Source organism: Hipposideros armiger, unplaced genomic scaffold, assembly GCF_001890085.2.
Source record: "Hipposideros armiger isolate ML-2016 unplaced genomic scaffold, ASM189008v1 scaffold_1111, whole genome shotgun sequence".
Classification (NCBI taxonomy): Eukaryota; Metazoa; Chordata; class Mammalia; order Chiroptera; family Hipposideridae; genus Hipposideros; species Hipposideros armiger.
In genome coordinates, this window is record NW_017732461.1 from 145,853 (window position 1) to 161,177 (window position 15,325).

General features: G+C 32.3%; 1 protein-coding gene across 3 annotated transcripts in view; it reads right to left on the reverse strand.

The window, feature by feature from the left end:
• DNAJC13 (DnaJ heat shock protein family (Hsp40) member C13) overlaps positions 1–15,325 on the reverse strand; it is a 102,844-nt gene that overhangs the window by 49,500 nt on the left and 38,019 nt on the right. For 2 of the 3 annotated variants that reach the window (XR_002122727.1, XM_019632253.1), the window contains exons 14-23: positions 14,711–14,818; positions 13,357–13,512; positions 12,703–12,759; positions 10,553–10,674; positions 8,247–8,322; positions 7,890–7,985; positions 6,965–7,108; positions 4,331–4,345; positions 3,684–3,766; positions 2,139–2,292 (exon numbers count right to left, since the gene is read on the reverse strand). Coding sequence is in view for 2 of the 3 variants with exons in the window: in XM_019632253.1 (XP_019487798.1) it covers positions 2,139–2,292; positions 3,684–3,766; positions 4,331–4,345; positions 6,965–7,108; positions 7,890–7,985; positions 8,247–8,322; positions 10,553–10,674; positions 12,703–12,759; positions 13,357–13,512; positions 14,711–14,818 (1,011 nt within the window). In the remaining variant the exon portion in view is untranslated. The remainder of the gene's footprint in view (positions 1–2,138; positions 2,293–3,683; positions 3,767–4,330; positions 4,346–6,964; positions 7,109–7,889; positions 7,986–8,246; positions 8,323–10,552; positions 10,675–12,702; positions 12,760–13,356; positions 13,513–14,710; positions 14,819–15,325) is intronic. The other variant, XM_019632254.1, reaches the window with a different exon arrangement.

The following is a 15,325-nucleotide window of genomic DNA, read 5'->3' on the forward strand; positions in this document are numbered from 1 at the left end:
TGTCAAATTACCGCAGGCAACTAACTTGAGACGATACATGAGAGAGTAGCCCATGTTCAGGAGCTGGGGCAGCACCATGACCCTTGTACTACTCAGTTAGGCTGCTTATCTCATGTCAAGATTTGCAAACAATTGTGAAAAGAAATTCCTTGACCAGATTATCAAGCTTCTTTTTCCAAAGCCTAAAATAACTGACTTCTAAACAATTAACTACATACAATCAAATATATAATATATACCCATTTCACTTTCTTTCTATAAATTCTGAGCATTCAATTCATTCAAATTCTATTTATTAAGTATATACTCTGTGTGCCATGCACTGTACTAGTCATTAGGGATATGACAGTAAACAAAGGTATCTGTCCTTACAGGAATAGCAGATAAAAAAAGTAAAATATATGTGATAGTTGGGTGACAGTAAGTGCTATGGAGTGAAATAAAGCACAGAGAATGTGTGTGTGCACTCGCGTGCATGTGTGTATTTCTAAATAGGGTGGCCAGGGAAGGCCCACTCAATGGTGACATTCAGGAAAAGACCTGAAGGAAATGAGAAAACAAATTTTGAGGCTATCCAGGGAAAATAATGTTTTAAGCAGAGGAACAGCAACTAGAAAAAACCCGAGTTAAGAAATGAATTTGCTGTTTTCAGAGAAGCTAGCGTGGCTGGAGCAAGAGTGAGAGGGTGAGTAATAGAAGATCAAAGAAACAATGCTTGGAGTTAGCGGGTACACAGATCCTGTCTTGTAAGACATTTTAAGAACCCAGGCTTTTACAAAAGGAGATGGGAAGCCATAGGAACACCAGAGGGCTCTGAACAGAGAAATGACATGATCTACTTACATTTTAACAAGATCGTACTACTGCTAAGTTTATTTTGTTGTTTTTTTTTTTAGCTGAGCCATCCTGCCACCTTTCGGCAGCTCAGCTCGGGCCGGGCATCGAACCGCTGTTGCTCAGAGCTCAAACTCTTGAGCGAGCTCTTAACCAACTGAGCCACTCGGCCGGCTCGTACTACTGCTATGTTAATAATGAATTGTAGGGAGGTAAAGATGGAAGCAGAGACTGCTACAATCCCAGAGACTAGAGAGTTAGATTACGGATAAATTTTGAAGGTGCAGTCAATAGATTTGCTGACAAATTGGATTTGGAGTACAGAAGAAATGATTTTAGGGGTTTTGATCAGAAAATGATGCAGAGCCGTTATCCAAGATCAGAAAGGCTGCAAGAGAAGTAGGTTTGGGGTGATAACAAGAGCATAGTTTTAGAGCTAAATTCTAGATGCTTATTAGATATCTAATTATAGGATAAAAGTATGAAGTCTAGGAAGGACAATCTAAGCAGGAAATAAAAATAAGCCACCAGTATATAAAAAACATTTAAAGCCATGATAAGATCACTGAGGCAATGATTATAAATGAAAATAGGTCCAAGAACTGATCCTTTGGGGCCAACCAACATTTAGCACTTGAGGGAATAAGGAAAAATTAGCAAATGAGGAGTGGCCAGTGAAGGAAGAGAAAATCCAGGAGAATATAGACTCTCAAACTCAAAGTAAAGAAAGTCTTTCAAGGAGGAGGAAATGAGCAAAATTAAATCATTACATATATTAGAAATGTAGCTGGGTTAAAGAACAAAGCTGCAGGATCATGAGTATGTTCAAATTTACAACTGTAGTAACAGAATGAATTATACACAGGCACACAAAATTATCTACTACCGTATTTCTTGTTGTTTTGTCCTTCACATCAATATTTTAATAGAACAGCAAAATAAGGTCACATTCAGAATCAAATTACTAAAAAATTAATTAAATAGGCTACAAGGAACAAGGAAAACAGGCTGTTTCCATGGAGAAAGGATCTAAAGGAAACACAACAAGCAAAGAACCGATCTGGAATGCCCAGAATCAAATTTATTCAAACTGCTACATGATTTTTAGGTACAAAGCCAAGAGACTTAACAAAATTGCTATTTTATTTTTGCCTCATGCAAAGATGAAAGTTTTCCAAAATTTCATCCATAAAATTATGAGGGAAAGGTAAAGATATATGTTATATAACTATAAATTTTTTAAAATTCCATAAATAATACCTGCCTGGTAAAGAAACTAATATACTACAAATATTAAACTTTACCTCAAATTCATGGTGGTTCCAGGAGATCACATTAGCACTACCAAGCTCTCTGTCAATATTAAATGCTCTCATTTCAGATTCAAGATTATCTCTCAGTTCTTCTCGTGTTTTGAAATTCCAAATTAGATTTGACCTAGCATGGTCGTGAGCAAACCTAAACATACATATAATCGGAAAATAGGTAAGAAGCAATAAACATTATTTAAAAATCTATAAATATCCTACTACATATCTTATAATAAGAAAACAGTGGAATCAATAAGTTTAGCAAATATAAACAAAGAACTTAAAACCTCTGTAAAGTAAGTACAGTAAAATGTGAATGGCAGAATTTTGGTGATAGGTACACAGGTATTCACTGTAGAATTCTTTCACCTTTTCTGTAAGTTTGAAAGTTTTCATAATAAAATGTTGGGGGGAAAATGAACCCAAAGTATGAGACAAATCTGTGTGAATTTCAAATAAAGAACTGGCATTTCAATTTCAATATTTAGTGCTAATATGAATTCCAGCCAGAAAATAATTATAATCAGATATCAAATTTCAGGTTGGGGAGGTAAGAATTTCTCAATTACTGGGTGTGCAGCTTGTTGGATAAGCAACATTCCATATTAGAACCTTACAAACCACCCAAGAAAGAAGACTGCTAAACTGCCAAGCTCTGAATGTTATTTTCAAAATATTTTCCTTTTATTTCTGGCATCATTTAGCTAGTATAATAAATTTGGACAAATGTCTGAACTGGGGATGGATGGGCTTCACAGCCAATTCACTTTCAGTCTGCAATCCTCCTAGAAAAGTCTGACGTCAGAGTTCCAAGAGGATTTTAGGGGGGACAACACAATTGAGAGATTCCTAAGGAAGAAAACCAAAGCACAGTCTTAAGGCCATACTATATACATACTACATACTTTAAAAGTACTGTGGGGCAAGTTTTCAAAGCACATATTTTCCTTTGTTAGCCAAGGTATAATCAATAGGTCAGCTTCTAGAGTGAGTACTGTGAGTTATCTCTAAAAAGTTGTACCAACTCCCCAATATGTTTGTTTCAAAGTCCTTCTGTGTTTGTGTATTGGGGGCTGAGTAATAAATAGGGAGAAGAAGGGGTTACCATATATTACAAAAGCTGGAAAAGTATATGAGGTAAGCTAATATAGATATCCACTTCCCATGAGTCTCCTTATGTTTTCATCATTCACCTCTTTTAAGACTCCATTTGCAACAATGCTTAAAGAAGTTATAATGCAGTTATTTCTAAGCCATAATAAAGTATTTTAAGGTAACCATTTATAAGCCTTAATAAAATTTTAAAACTAACTTTGGCTCCTCAGACAACCAACACTCTATAAAAGGCGTTAATTTTATTGAAGCATCACTAATTATACCAATATTAGCAGACACGGTTCTTGACCTTGACAGTATAAAAATACCTCCTATAGCATGAAGCATTAGTTCCAAGCAACAAAACAGCTACAAAAATCTGTTAGGATTCCTCTAATGGCAATGCCAAATTTAATCATGTTGGAAAAAATGCTTAATGTTTACCTATAATAGAAGAGGTCCCAATTTGCTTCTATTTTTATTCTTTGTCTTCTCTTTCGAAGAACTACTGGTTTTTGATTTATATTCTGGAAAAGAAAAAACTTCATAGTGCTCAATCTGGGGCTACCAAATAGGCTCAGTCAGAAGATCACCACTCTATAGGTGATGAGAAACATTTCCTTCATCAAATTTTGGCAGAAACAAAACTAATGAAACAAAATGTATACAATATGAATATAGAATATTAGACTATATCACAATATAATACTTTGTCAACATATATCTATAGTGTGGCTGAAATATTTTCCATGTAGCCTAAAGTTATTGTTTCAACACCAAACTTGGTTAAGTTTATAGTGATGACTAATACAATTTATAATGGTCAAAAAGAGTGACTTGTATTAAACATTTACATGCAGTTAATACAAAAGTCATGGTAAAATAATAAATGCAAAAGATTACAGGTTATTAAACTTCTACCAAAGCCAACAGGTGCAAGTGTAAATTGCAATAGCTAATGGACAATAAGTATCTACATTCACATACATGTGAAGTGAAACTTGACTTTATTAGACAAAAAATATCAAAGATGACTCCACATGCCAGGCAGTTTAATGAATTTCACACATGTAGCAAGAACTTAAACTCACCATATTGTTTCTGTCCTGAATTTAATTGTAAAAAGAAAAAAATAAAAAATTTTTAAAAATAAAAATAAGAGAGTGAGCCTATAACTGCTAAATTATACCTATTATACAGATTCTACTAGGATGTCACCAATATAAATCACCTTTAAGACAGAAAAAGGTCCACTTGCTTCTCTATGTCTATCACTTAAATTTTAGGCAGTTATAAACCCATTTGAGATTTCAATGCTATGGCCCCTGTTCCAGAGAAAGACATATAAGTAAGGTTTACAACTGGGGTGAGGATTTTAGAGATTTCTTAAAGTCTATACATGGACTAGAGGTTAAAAATATCTGCTGGAAGTAAAACCTGTAGATATTTCAGACACAAAAATTCTAATCTTTAATGTGATGGAAACAAAAGTAGAAAACTACAGATTAAAACATAAAAGTGTCACTTCATTAAAGAAGTGGCAAATTATGTAAAATAAAGCAAGAAAACAAACTAGATGATATAAAGAGAATAAAAGTAAAATTAGTACATTTTAAAAAGTAAATGTTTAAAATATAGAATTTATTGGTTACATAAAGAAATGTTTCCTACAAATTTAATTCTGTGTACTATGAAAACTAGTTTAAGGTGATGTGAATGAAATTTATAAAACAAATAAAAAATGTAGTATTAAAAACAAACCTTTCCTTGAAATCTCTAATTAAGAAGTACTTTCTTCAATTTTCCCTGCCCTCAGGACAAAAAGCTGGGAGTCTAGAGTAAAGAAAATGTAAAAGCTATACAGAAAAAGGACAACCAGCTCTCTATAAACTGAGCTGACAGATTTTGAGACTTAGTCTAGAAGCCCTAAATGGCTAAACAAGTCTCTAAACTGAAAATAACATAAATAAGCAAAAAGTAATTTTATCCATTAGCCAAAGGTTATTAATCCAACAGAAAACATGAGCAAATACATATGGAATTGACTTCATAACATTCTGATTACATAAAAAATGCAGTTAATTTCAAAGACTAGCCAGTTAATCTTGACAATGGTTAATTTTCAGATTTTAGCTAAAGCACAAGATCATTCCATATTTTGGTGTTAATATTTTTATGACTAAAATAGTCACAAAGAAAAAGAGTACCCAGCAGAAATAATTAGTTTGCTACCCAAATAATTTCTTCACCAGCATGTATCTATTTGGCATCATTATTTGGTCAACACTTTAGATAACACCCCACGTAAAATGAAACCAATAAAACATTATTGATATTAAAAATACATTCTTTTCCTTCTGAGCTGCTGCTGTCTTTAAAATAACAGATGCTATCTACATTTCTAGCTAAAACAGTTTTGTGTTCAAGCTTATGCTGGACAAATGTGATATATGAGATCTGATGCCAAAAAGTTATTTTCAGTATAATTATATCCACCAGTTTGAAGCAACTATTATTTTAGAAATGGTTTTAACCACCTGAAGCCAGAAGCTTACAATTTTTAATCACTGTGAAAATTATTCATATCTACAGATTTTCAACTGTTCAAATGCTACAGCAAAACTATCATGACCAGACATGATAGTGCTTTTGACAATGATCTTGCTTATATAATACATCAAAGCAACCTTATATGACAGAGAAGGGAAGTCTTGTTATTCTGATTTCATAAAAGAGGAAAGTAAGGTTCTGAAAACCCATAATTTGCTCTATGGTTTAATGAGTGATGAAACCAGGCTCAATCCAAGTTCAGTCTTCTCTTTACTTTCCTACCCATTTGAAAGCTTGTTCAATGATTCTTTATACTGTGTATGTCGCTCATACAAACTAGCATTAACTCGTTATGCTCAAGTTCTAAAGAACTTTATTTTGGTCTCACACAAGACTCTATCTAGCATTTGTCCTACTGCACCTGATGCCTTATGTTTAGATATTCTGGAAATTCATAAGAAACTTGTTTGTTTCAGAAAGATTATTTTAGTACTTTGCTTGAATAAGGAAAAAACTACCATAAGTAAAGAGGTGGTTAAAGGGAAAGAATATAAGTGTGGTCAACAAAAATATGAGATCAAGTTAACTTTCACGAGCACCTTAAACCATCCTTAACCACGGCGGATTCCATCTTCACTGGAAGAACGGACATTACTGAATTAGGCTCTGCAGCACATACTACATGCTGAAAAATGAGGCTAAAACTGTTTTAGATCTGACATTGATTTGAGCAGCTAATACTGAAAAATTTAAGTACATACAGTAAATTTAATTTAAAAATGTAAATCTTATTTCCAAAACACTTGTCTGGCTAGGTCTGAATTAAAAACTAAACAAGAAGGGCACCTTTATTTTTATAGCTACAAAACAAATTTCTAAGAAGGAAGGAAATCGATACATATAAATAAAAAAGTACGAAAACTGGAAGTTATGGAAGAAAATTAAGAGAATTTTATATTAAATTTCATATGAAATAACTAAACCCCTAATTGTTGATTCATAAAACTACGAAATAAGAAAAATTTATATAAAAATATAAATCAGAATCAGGCAACATTTCTTCAGGTGTTTAGTCAGAAATATCTGACTATTATCTATCTCTATGAACAGCACAGCTAAAGTAAACCTAGGATATATAGAAGTGCTACAAGTTTGGAAGCAGATTTTATTTTCACCTCTTTTTGAGAAATACCCATTCTGTCTCGCCAATGCATCAACACAAGATCCACTTTTTCTTTGGCAAATTTTTCAACTTCTTTAGCAGCTTTTCCAGCTAGTCTTTGCCACTCTGGAACTTTATTAAATTTTCCATACTGATCCTGTAAAATAATGTTAAAATCCATTATAATTCTGTTTGCAAATTTATTTTAAAAATCTACGTAAAGCTGAGTCACACTATTTTACATGATGAAATAAATACTGGATGTTAGGGCTTAGTAAAAAAAATAAGGTGAAAATTTCTACAATAAATTATTCTTTTTGTTCAAGAAATTTTAACCTTACTAGTTAGTTTTCAAGATGATTCCTTTTAGAGGGATGGCCAAATGCAATCAGGAGGCACACAGAGAAATGTGGTGAGGACAGAAAAGGAACACACACAAGAGAGTATTATCTTGAAAGATGTTGCATAATTATCTCAAAGATAGACCAACTTTAATAATTAAGATAGCTTTGTAAGAAAAGTCCAACCTAAATTAATTATTTCAGTGTTGGCTCTTTTCACCGACATTTATCAATTACATATTATGTGTAAAATATCACATTACATATTTGAAAATTTTTTAACAAAATCAATTCCAGAATATGCCAATAAACTGAGTTAGAGAAACAAAACACACAAAATTATTACTACTCATAAAATTAGACTGTAGTGCTAGGTGAACAACTCGGATCATACTAAAAATTATTGAATTGTACATTTAAAACAGGTGAGTTTTTTGGGATGTACATTTTATCTCAATCAAGCTGTTAATAATATATTTTTTTAAAATTATTACTATTCAATGCAGTGAATTCTTGATTCACTTCTAAAACTTTTAGTGAGTTTCAGAAGAAAGTACTCTTTCATCCTGAACAGATACTTAGGACGGTCATATTTACCATTGCTATTTTCACGTTATCTCTAACATGCATCCGATCAGCATCCTTCTCAGGAACTGGATCTGAGCTGTCCAGGTATGCCAGCAAGCCTGGCGGCTGAAAACAAACAAAAACAAGACATAAAATCCATTTTCAAAACAAATGCACAAAAGAAAATTGCCTTCAAAACCCAAATAACTACTACTACGATTTAGTTACCGAGATTAGCATTTATTAAATGACAACTCCTATGATAAGTATCTTTTAAACTAACAACAGATAAACTTAAAAAAAACCTTTTAACAGTATAAATAACTTATCAATAAAATTTTATTGGGCAAGAATATATAAAACTTTCCTGCTATTCTACCAACTTACCAAAATGCGTTTCAACAAGTTGGTCGCAGTTGCATTATCAGCTGTCCAGAGTCCCACTAAATGTCTACTTAGCTGTCTGAAAAAAGCAGACGTTGAAAAAGGTTTGCTGCTTTATTTCAGCTAGAACAGAAAGGAATTTTAAAAAACAAAATATCACACAAGAAATAAGACTACAGTAAAAAAAAATCACCCTAATGTTAAATATTAAAAATTAATATTTTAATTTGGAGAGATGCATGAACTAGTCATTCAAATATTGCTAACACTTTAGAATTCTCTCCAAATTAAAATGCTTCCCTGATAAACTAATTTTCAATGGATCTGAACATAAAGAAGTAGGTTCTTACCCCATTTAAAGATAGGAAAAAAAAAAAGACTTTATACAATTAGTTTGTACAAGTCTTGATATAATGATAAAAAAATAAATTAAAAAAAAAAGACTTGATGATACAGTTAGTTTGTATAACAAGTCCTGACATAGTGATCCTAGTATTCTGGCATTCTCTGGAATTCTGAACATGAACAAAAGTCAACAACTATATTCTAATATAACCTTTTTGGTAAGGTCAGAGATGGAAAATATTTTCAGTTTTGGAGTCTGGACAAAGGCTTAAAGTACTTGGAGCAAATTATTCTACTCATCCTACTTTTGAGTTAAAAGCATATTTTGGTTCAAAGTGAAAATCCAGATCCAAGTTGAATCCATGATTTAGTAATTTATTAATCTTAATCTTCATGACATTTGTCTCCTAGGCTGGAAGCTCCTAATGAGCAGGGAATATAGTATTTTATTCACCACTGACCCTTCTGTGCTTTAGTAGGGATTCAATTACCATTTGCTGTAAGAATGGGCATGAAACCTGAGAGGGAAATAACCAAATAATCCCCTAGTCATGTGTAGTTATATGTTACACTCCCAGAAGAAAAAAGTCTAATAGGAAATCCAAATTATATTTTTTTCTGTAACTCACACACAAAGAAGTGAAAACTACTAAAACAGTTCATTCCTGTGCCTATTAGAAAGCTAACATATCAAAGTAATTACACTTGTAATTTCCTTCATTGGCATTTCCTAAAAAGGCTTTAATTAGGGATAAAAGAGATAACATTTTATGATAGCAATTTGTAAAACAGCAGTGCAAATGAAAAGTTGTCTATTATAATTTGACAGCTTTTCAATATTGTGATTGATCACAGTAGGAAATGTAACTGATTAACTATAATAAAAGAGAAACACAACAAGAAAATATCTAACATGAGGGTTTAATGGAATAAGACCCCAAATAGTGTACTGGAATGAAAGATGATGTCTAGCACTACTAACAGGGCAGCACACCAAGGAAATAACCTTCCTTTTAAATCTTTTTGTCCTCTCAGGCAACATAAAAGACTACTTTTGTGGCTAACATTTACAAGTGAGGGATGCAGAGAGCTGCTTATAACAACATAAACGGCAGAAAACTACTGGCGAGACAGCATTCTAAGACATCCAATTAACTGGCAGTAGGTAATAAAGGGCGTTTATAGAATCATAAAGTAAACATAAGTGAGCAATTTGTTATTTAAAAACTCAAAAAGAACATTTACAAAATATTTACGATACATATTTTTTACTAATATAAGTCATGAGTCATAAGATATGCTAAGGATATCTGAAAGGGTCACATATTAGGAATCATGAAGAAAGTTTAAAAGTGCTAGAATTCATAGAGTCTGGAGTAAACGAATAGACTTATGTGCTTCCTTATATTTGAATAATTATTATAAAGAAATGATTTGCCAAAGGGAAAATTATTTAACTGCAAGAGATTTAGGACAGGCCTAGGTTAGGCTGGTTAGATTATTAAGATTTTTGTTATTCTTAAAATAGAGTGCCTAACTGACCAAAGATATTTAAGCATTGATTAAGTAAGGTTTTCACATGAGGTCATCTGCATGCAGGATGGTCAGATGGAAGTACAAGGAGAAAAGGCCTGGGCATGTGGTTCTAGTTCCATAAGCTTCTAGGCACTCTCTTCCATGTTCTAATCCCAAGACTATGGATGTGAAGCCCAATAACAGGATAGTGTGTGTGGGGGGGGAAACGCAAGCAGAGTTTTATTTTTTTCCTCCCAAGTTATCCAGGGACAGGGACACTGATCATTTGTGCACAATCGTTCTATAAGGAAAGGAATAGGAGAATGAGGTAAATCAAAAGAAAAGGAAACATCTGTGTAATCCAAACATTTATTCAGTTTGTTTTACATAATAGCTGAATGCATTCTCTAAGTAGCAAGTTAATTTATAGCAAATTAAATTTAACCTACCTATTTGTAAGCATCCTTTGATCTGAGCTTATTGTAAACATCGCAGTATGCAAGTGTCGAGGTAAGGCACCTTCACTTAGGGCAAGCTCCTGCATTTTGGTAGCAATTTCCTTGTCACCTTCCTTTGGAAAAAGGGTAAGATGATCCCTAAAGCAGCAATCTAAAGCCAGCTATCCTAATTTGGTAAAACTAATTTTACATCTCTAGGTAAAATAATTATTCAGCATACAATAAAAATTAAAAATGCAACTTCAATTTCCCCCAAATAACAAGTAATTTTAAAAATATTATTTGCCTTTGGAATGAGGTTTAAATGTTTCCCAACAAATTTATCTTATGAATTATGTTTTGGTTAACTTATTATTAAAATTATGTTCATTCCCTGAGTATATATCAGCCAACAAAGGGAAATCAGACACAGGGAAATCAGCAATTTCTACCTAAGGTATCTATCTGCAAACCTACCTTGCTCTTGGTTATTAATATGTTCGTTTTCATGGTAAACACAACTTTTTATTTTTTTAAAGAGTGATGTGACATAGGGGTAGTTCTTTTTATTCTGATTTTACTCATACGGACTCATTTTGGCAGATAGGACAGATAAAACAACTAATCAAAGGTAATCATAGAATTATAAATTAAGCAAGCAGTGTGATATTTAAGACAATCTCTCAAAAAGTAAAAAGGCTCATATTACTGAAAAAAGTACAAGTATGTAATATGATTGAATATATAGCATGTATACAAATATACACATAGTATGAAGATGTACATATATCATTTGGGCAAATAAATGTGTAGTATATATAAAAATATATACACAGAATGTATATGTACATATTATCATTAGAACAGTCTGAGAGGAAATTTACCAAAATGCTAATAGCAGTTATCTCTGGATGGTAAAAATACAGGTGATTTATTTATATTTATTCCTTGTATTTTTTCCTGAACATCCCAATGTTTATTCAAAGATCATATACTGCTTTTACAATCGGAAAAAAAAACAAAACTTTAAGATACTTGCCAGGATTTCACTGTAAATAAATAAAGTCTTCCTTACACAGACATCAGCTCTTGTCACTGGCTATGAATCTGACATGTGTGGCTTGTACTGAAGCCAAAAGTTGGCATTTTGGTTATACCTGGCACTCAATAAGTATTTCTGAATGAATGGCAATACAGTGGTGGTGCAGGGTCAGGAATACACTTTTGTTTGGTCTCTTGATCCTAACTGTCCTTGGCTACTGCGAGCTCTGCAAATGAGAGATGTGGTACTTACTTTGGAAGCTAAAATGAGCATAGAACCCATTAGCTTGAGAGGGAAAATTAGCCTTTAGTTGTATATACACAATATAAAATGCAAATAAACTCTAAATGTCCCACCAGCTTAATACCTATATATAATTGTTCAACAGCTACTTAAGAGTACACTAATTTTATGCTTATTAGCTACATGTTATATTTATGAGTTACAAATGCTAAGTTTTCTGATAAAGGGGGCAGGCACTCTTACATTTTATCCAAATTACTACAAAAGAATACAAGAATTCAGAAGTCATTTAGACTGATGTCACTGTAAACATCCAGTACTCAAGCTGACATTCATTCATAATCACGATCACGATCACAACTTCTAAAAAACATATACGGTTAAAGCAACTATCTTAGAGAATATCCTGTTTCTGACAATATCATGTCCTGATCTCTTACAGGGTAATGACAGATGCACTTTAGCATGAGGAACTAATTTTTGCTACCATTCTTGTCTGATACCACTTTGCTATAAACTAACTCTATTAACACATTTCTATGTAACCTCAGTACCGAAAGATTTCAATACCATCACCACCAACTCTCTCAAAAAAGAGTGAGAAAGAATTCTAATTTTTAATTCTTTTTAAATAAAATAATATAGGAACAGAAAGATTTGCTCTAAATCCACTTAAGAATTGAAACTCTTAGTTTATTATTGAGAATTATTTCTGGAACTCATTTAAAACTAATTTCTGAATAAAGATTTAAAATTACTTTCCTTACACAAAAAAAATGCATGTTTCCCATAAAGATGTAAAGGTAATTTTGTCAGCTTCAAGTAAAATAGCCAATCAACATTCAACTAATTTAAAATTCCAAAATTGTTCTCTTACCTCTATTATTGCCTTCATAACTAATCCAGCTCCCTTTACAATTGCCATGGAAGGGTGCTTTAAAATAGGGGGAAAAACGTATCACAGAATAATTTCATTCCAACATATTTGGTTTTTGTTCTAAGTAAGATATGTAATTTTATAAAGGTATAAGCCATAATATTACTAAAAGATGAATCTCAAAGGTCAGTTTGGTTAAAAATTTTAGGTATTCTTACAATAATAGATAGCTTTACAGATACTTAAAACATAAAGAGTTTACATTAATAGGAAATAGATGACATGTCAATAACAATATGTATATTTATTTGAATAATTATACATATTTGAATTATAAATATCAAATATTAAAATAGAAATTTATATTTATAATATAAAATTAAAATATCACATACATAAAATTCTACAGTAGCATATGAAATGACAAAGATGGGCAATGGAGTCAAAACAGTGATCAAAAGCCATCAACAGAGCACTACATGAAATACCAAGAAGTCTGTGCCATTAGATGTCCTAATATAATAATATACTAGGCTGTATTTATTTATCAACATTACTATATAAGCACACACGTATTATTTTAAAAACAAATTGACCCAAAAAGTGATTCTCTTGGATTAGTTGCTATCCGATAAGAAAAATACAAGCTCTCACCTGAAAGAGTTTAAAGAGGGTTCTTCCATTGGATGCTACCATTTCTAAAAGCATATCAAACTGCTGCCCTTCCGTTGTCTCACTATATGGAGCACAGAGGGCAAAAGTAAGGAAGTCCAAGAGTGAACTGATAACTAGGGCACCAGTCCCATGATCCTGAAACAAAGCAACACATCGTCTTGACTTAGGATGGACAGCCTCATTAACAACATAGCAATGTGTTTCTTTCTGTTATTCTATATATTAGAAGTAAACATTTAATTTCTCAACAAGAGGTTCAAAGTCTGAAGTAGTACTTGTTTTACTAACATAGTAAATCCATTGCTTATCACATCTCAAAAATTCAAGATCAAATTTCAAGAGAATAACAAAGAATCCTCAAACATGTATAACTAAAGGTAATGTTTATTTGTATTAAAAGCAATCTTTGATAACACTAGCAAAACTCTGGCAATTACCATATTTTGCCAAGTATAATGCACACATTTTTTGCCCAAATTTGTCAGGAAAAAATTAAGATGTGCATTATCCAATTCCATATCTATATAAATGTTTTTAATTATTTTATTTATGCTTAGGGGTTAAAAGTGTAACTCTAAAAATCAAGAACAATATCCATATGCAAAATAATACCCTGAAATAAGATAATCGGTTTTATTGAACTTACGAGGAATTTGCAATGACAAATAGTTCTTGGCCTTCTATGATGCATAAGTATCGTAAATTTGTTACCGGTACATAAAATTTGTTGTACCATGTGTCTGTTCTTGTGTTTTGTAACTATTTGTTACATAAAATTTCTCCTACCATAATGTTAAAAAATAAATGCTAAAATTCTTTATAATACAAAACACAAGGACCTAAATGTAAACATAAAAACTGGAATTGAAAAATTAAGATTTTTTTCCCCCTGAAAGTTTGGGCCAAAAATGTGGGTGCTCATTGTACCAGGGAGTGCATTATACAAGGCAAAAACGGTAGTTTCTTCTAAGATGTTATAGATTGCCCATTTCCATAATTGTTAACCAGTGACTAAAGAACAAATTTTAGACTTATTTTTTTTTTACAACAGCTTATTTAATAATGACATTTTAAGGAAAGACAAAAAATAAATAAAATATCTGAAATATCATTATAAAAATCTACAGGCTTTGCAACCCATTCTTCCCAGATGAATGGATACAGTCTTAAAACGGATATTTTATTATTAGTGACCAAGCTGAACTGTGACCAATACTGACCAAAGTTGGGGGCTACAATTTAAAAAAAAGAAAAACTGTTTATGTTGAAGTTCTGGAATACTTTTCAATAACATATGCAATCTCTCATTTAGACAAAATTAATTATCACTTACCACATGGGAATTAAATTTCTCCAGTAAGTTTTCCAGAAACTTCTTTGAAGAGAGAAGAGAGGCTTTGTTTAGCTGTTCTTGTCTTAAGTCATAGTCATCATGCATGGGCTATTGATTAAAAACAGTGATAATTCTTGAGCACTCCCATGTGCTGGCATCACAGAAAAGTCATTTATAAAGAGTATTCATTAAACACAGAAAAAATTGATAGGACTGGGAGACAGGAGTGATAACTTCCCATGGGTCTGATGAGACTTTATAACTTGCCCATCCCCATCAAGTTACTGTGGATAGTACCGCACAAGGTACTCCCCTCAAAAGTCACAGATCTCACAAGGCAAGTAACACCCATTCCGGGTCCCAAATTGTATAATTTAAATTTGAAATAAAACCTAGCATTAAAAAGGAAGTATTAAAAATCACAGCAAATACTTCTTTGTCTCAAGGTGATTCTCTTTGACTGTTGGCATAATCGAGTACAAAAGGATCTCAGAATGACAGTTAGTAGTCAAGATACAACCCTAATTCTGTTCCTGACTACAGCTGATTTCAGGCAAGTTTAAGTTACTTTAAGTCTCAGTCTCATTTTCCTCAGCTGTAAAGTGGGAATAATAG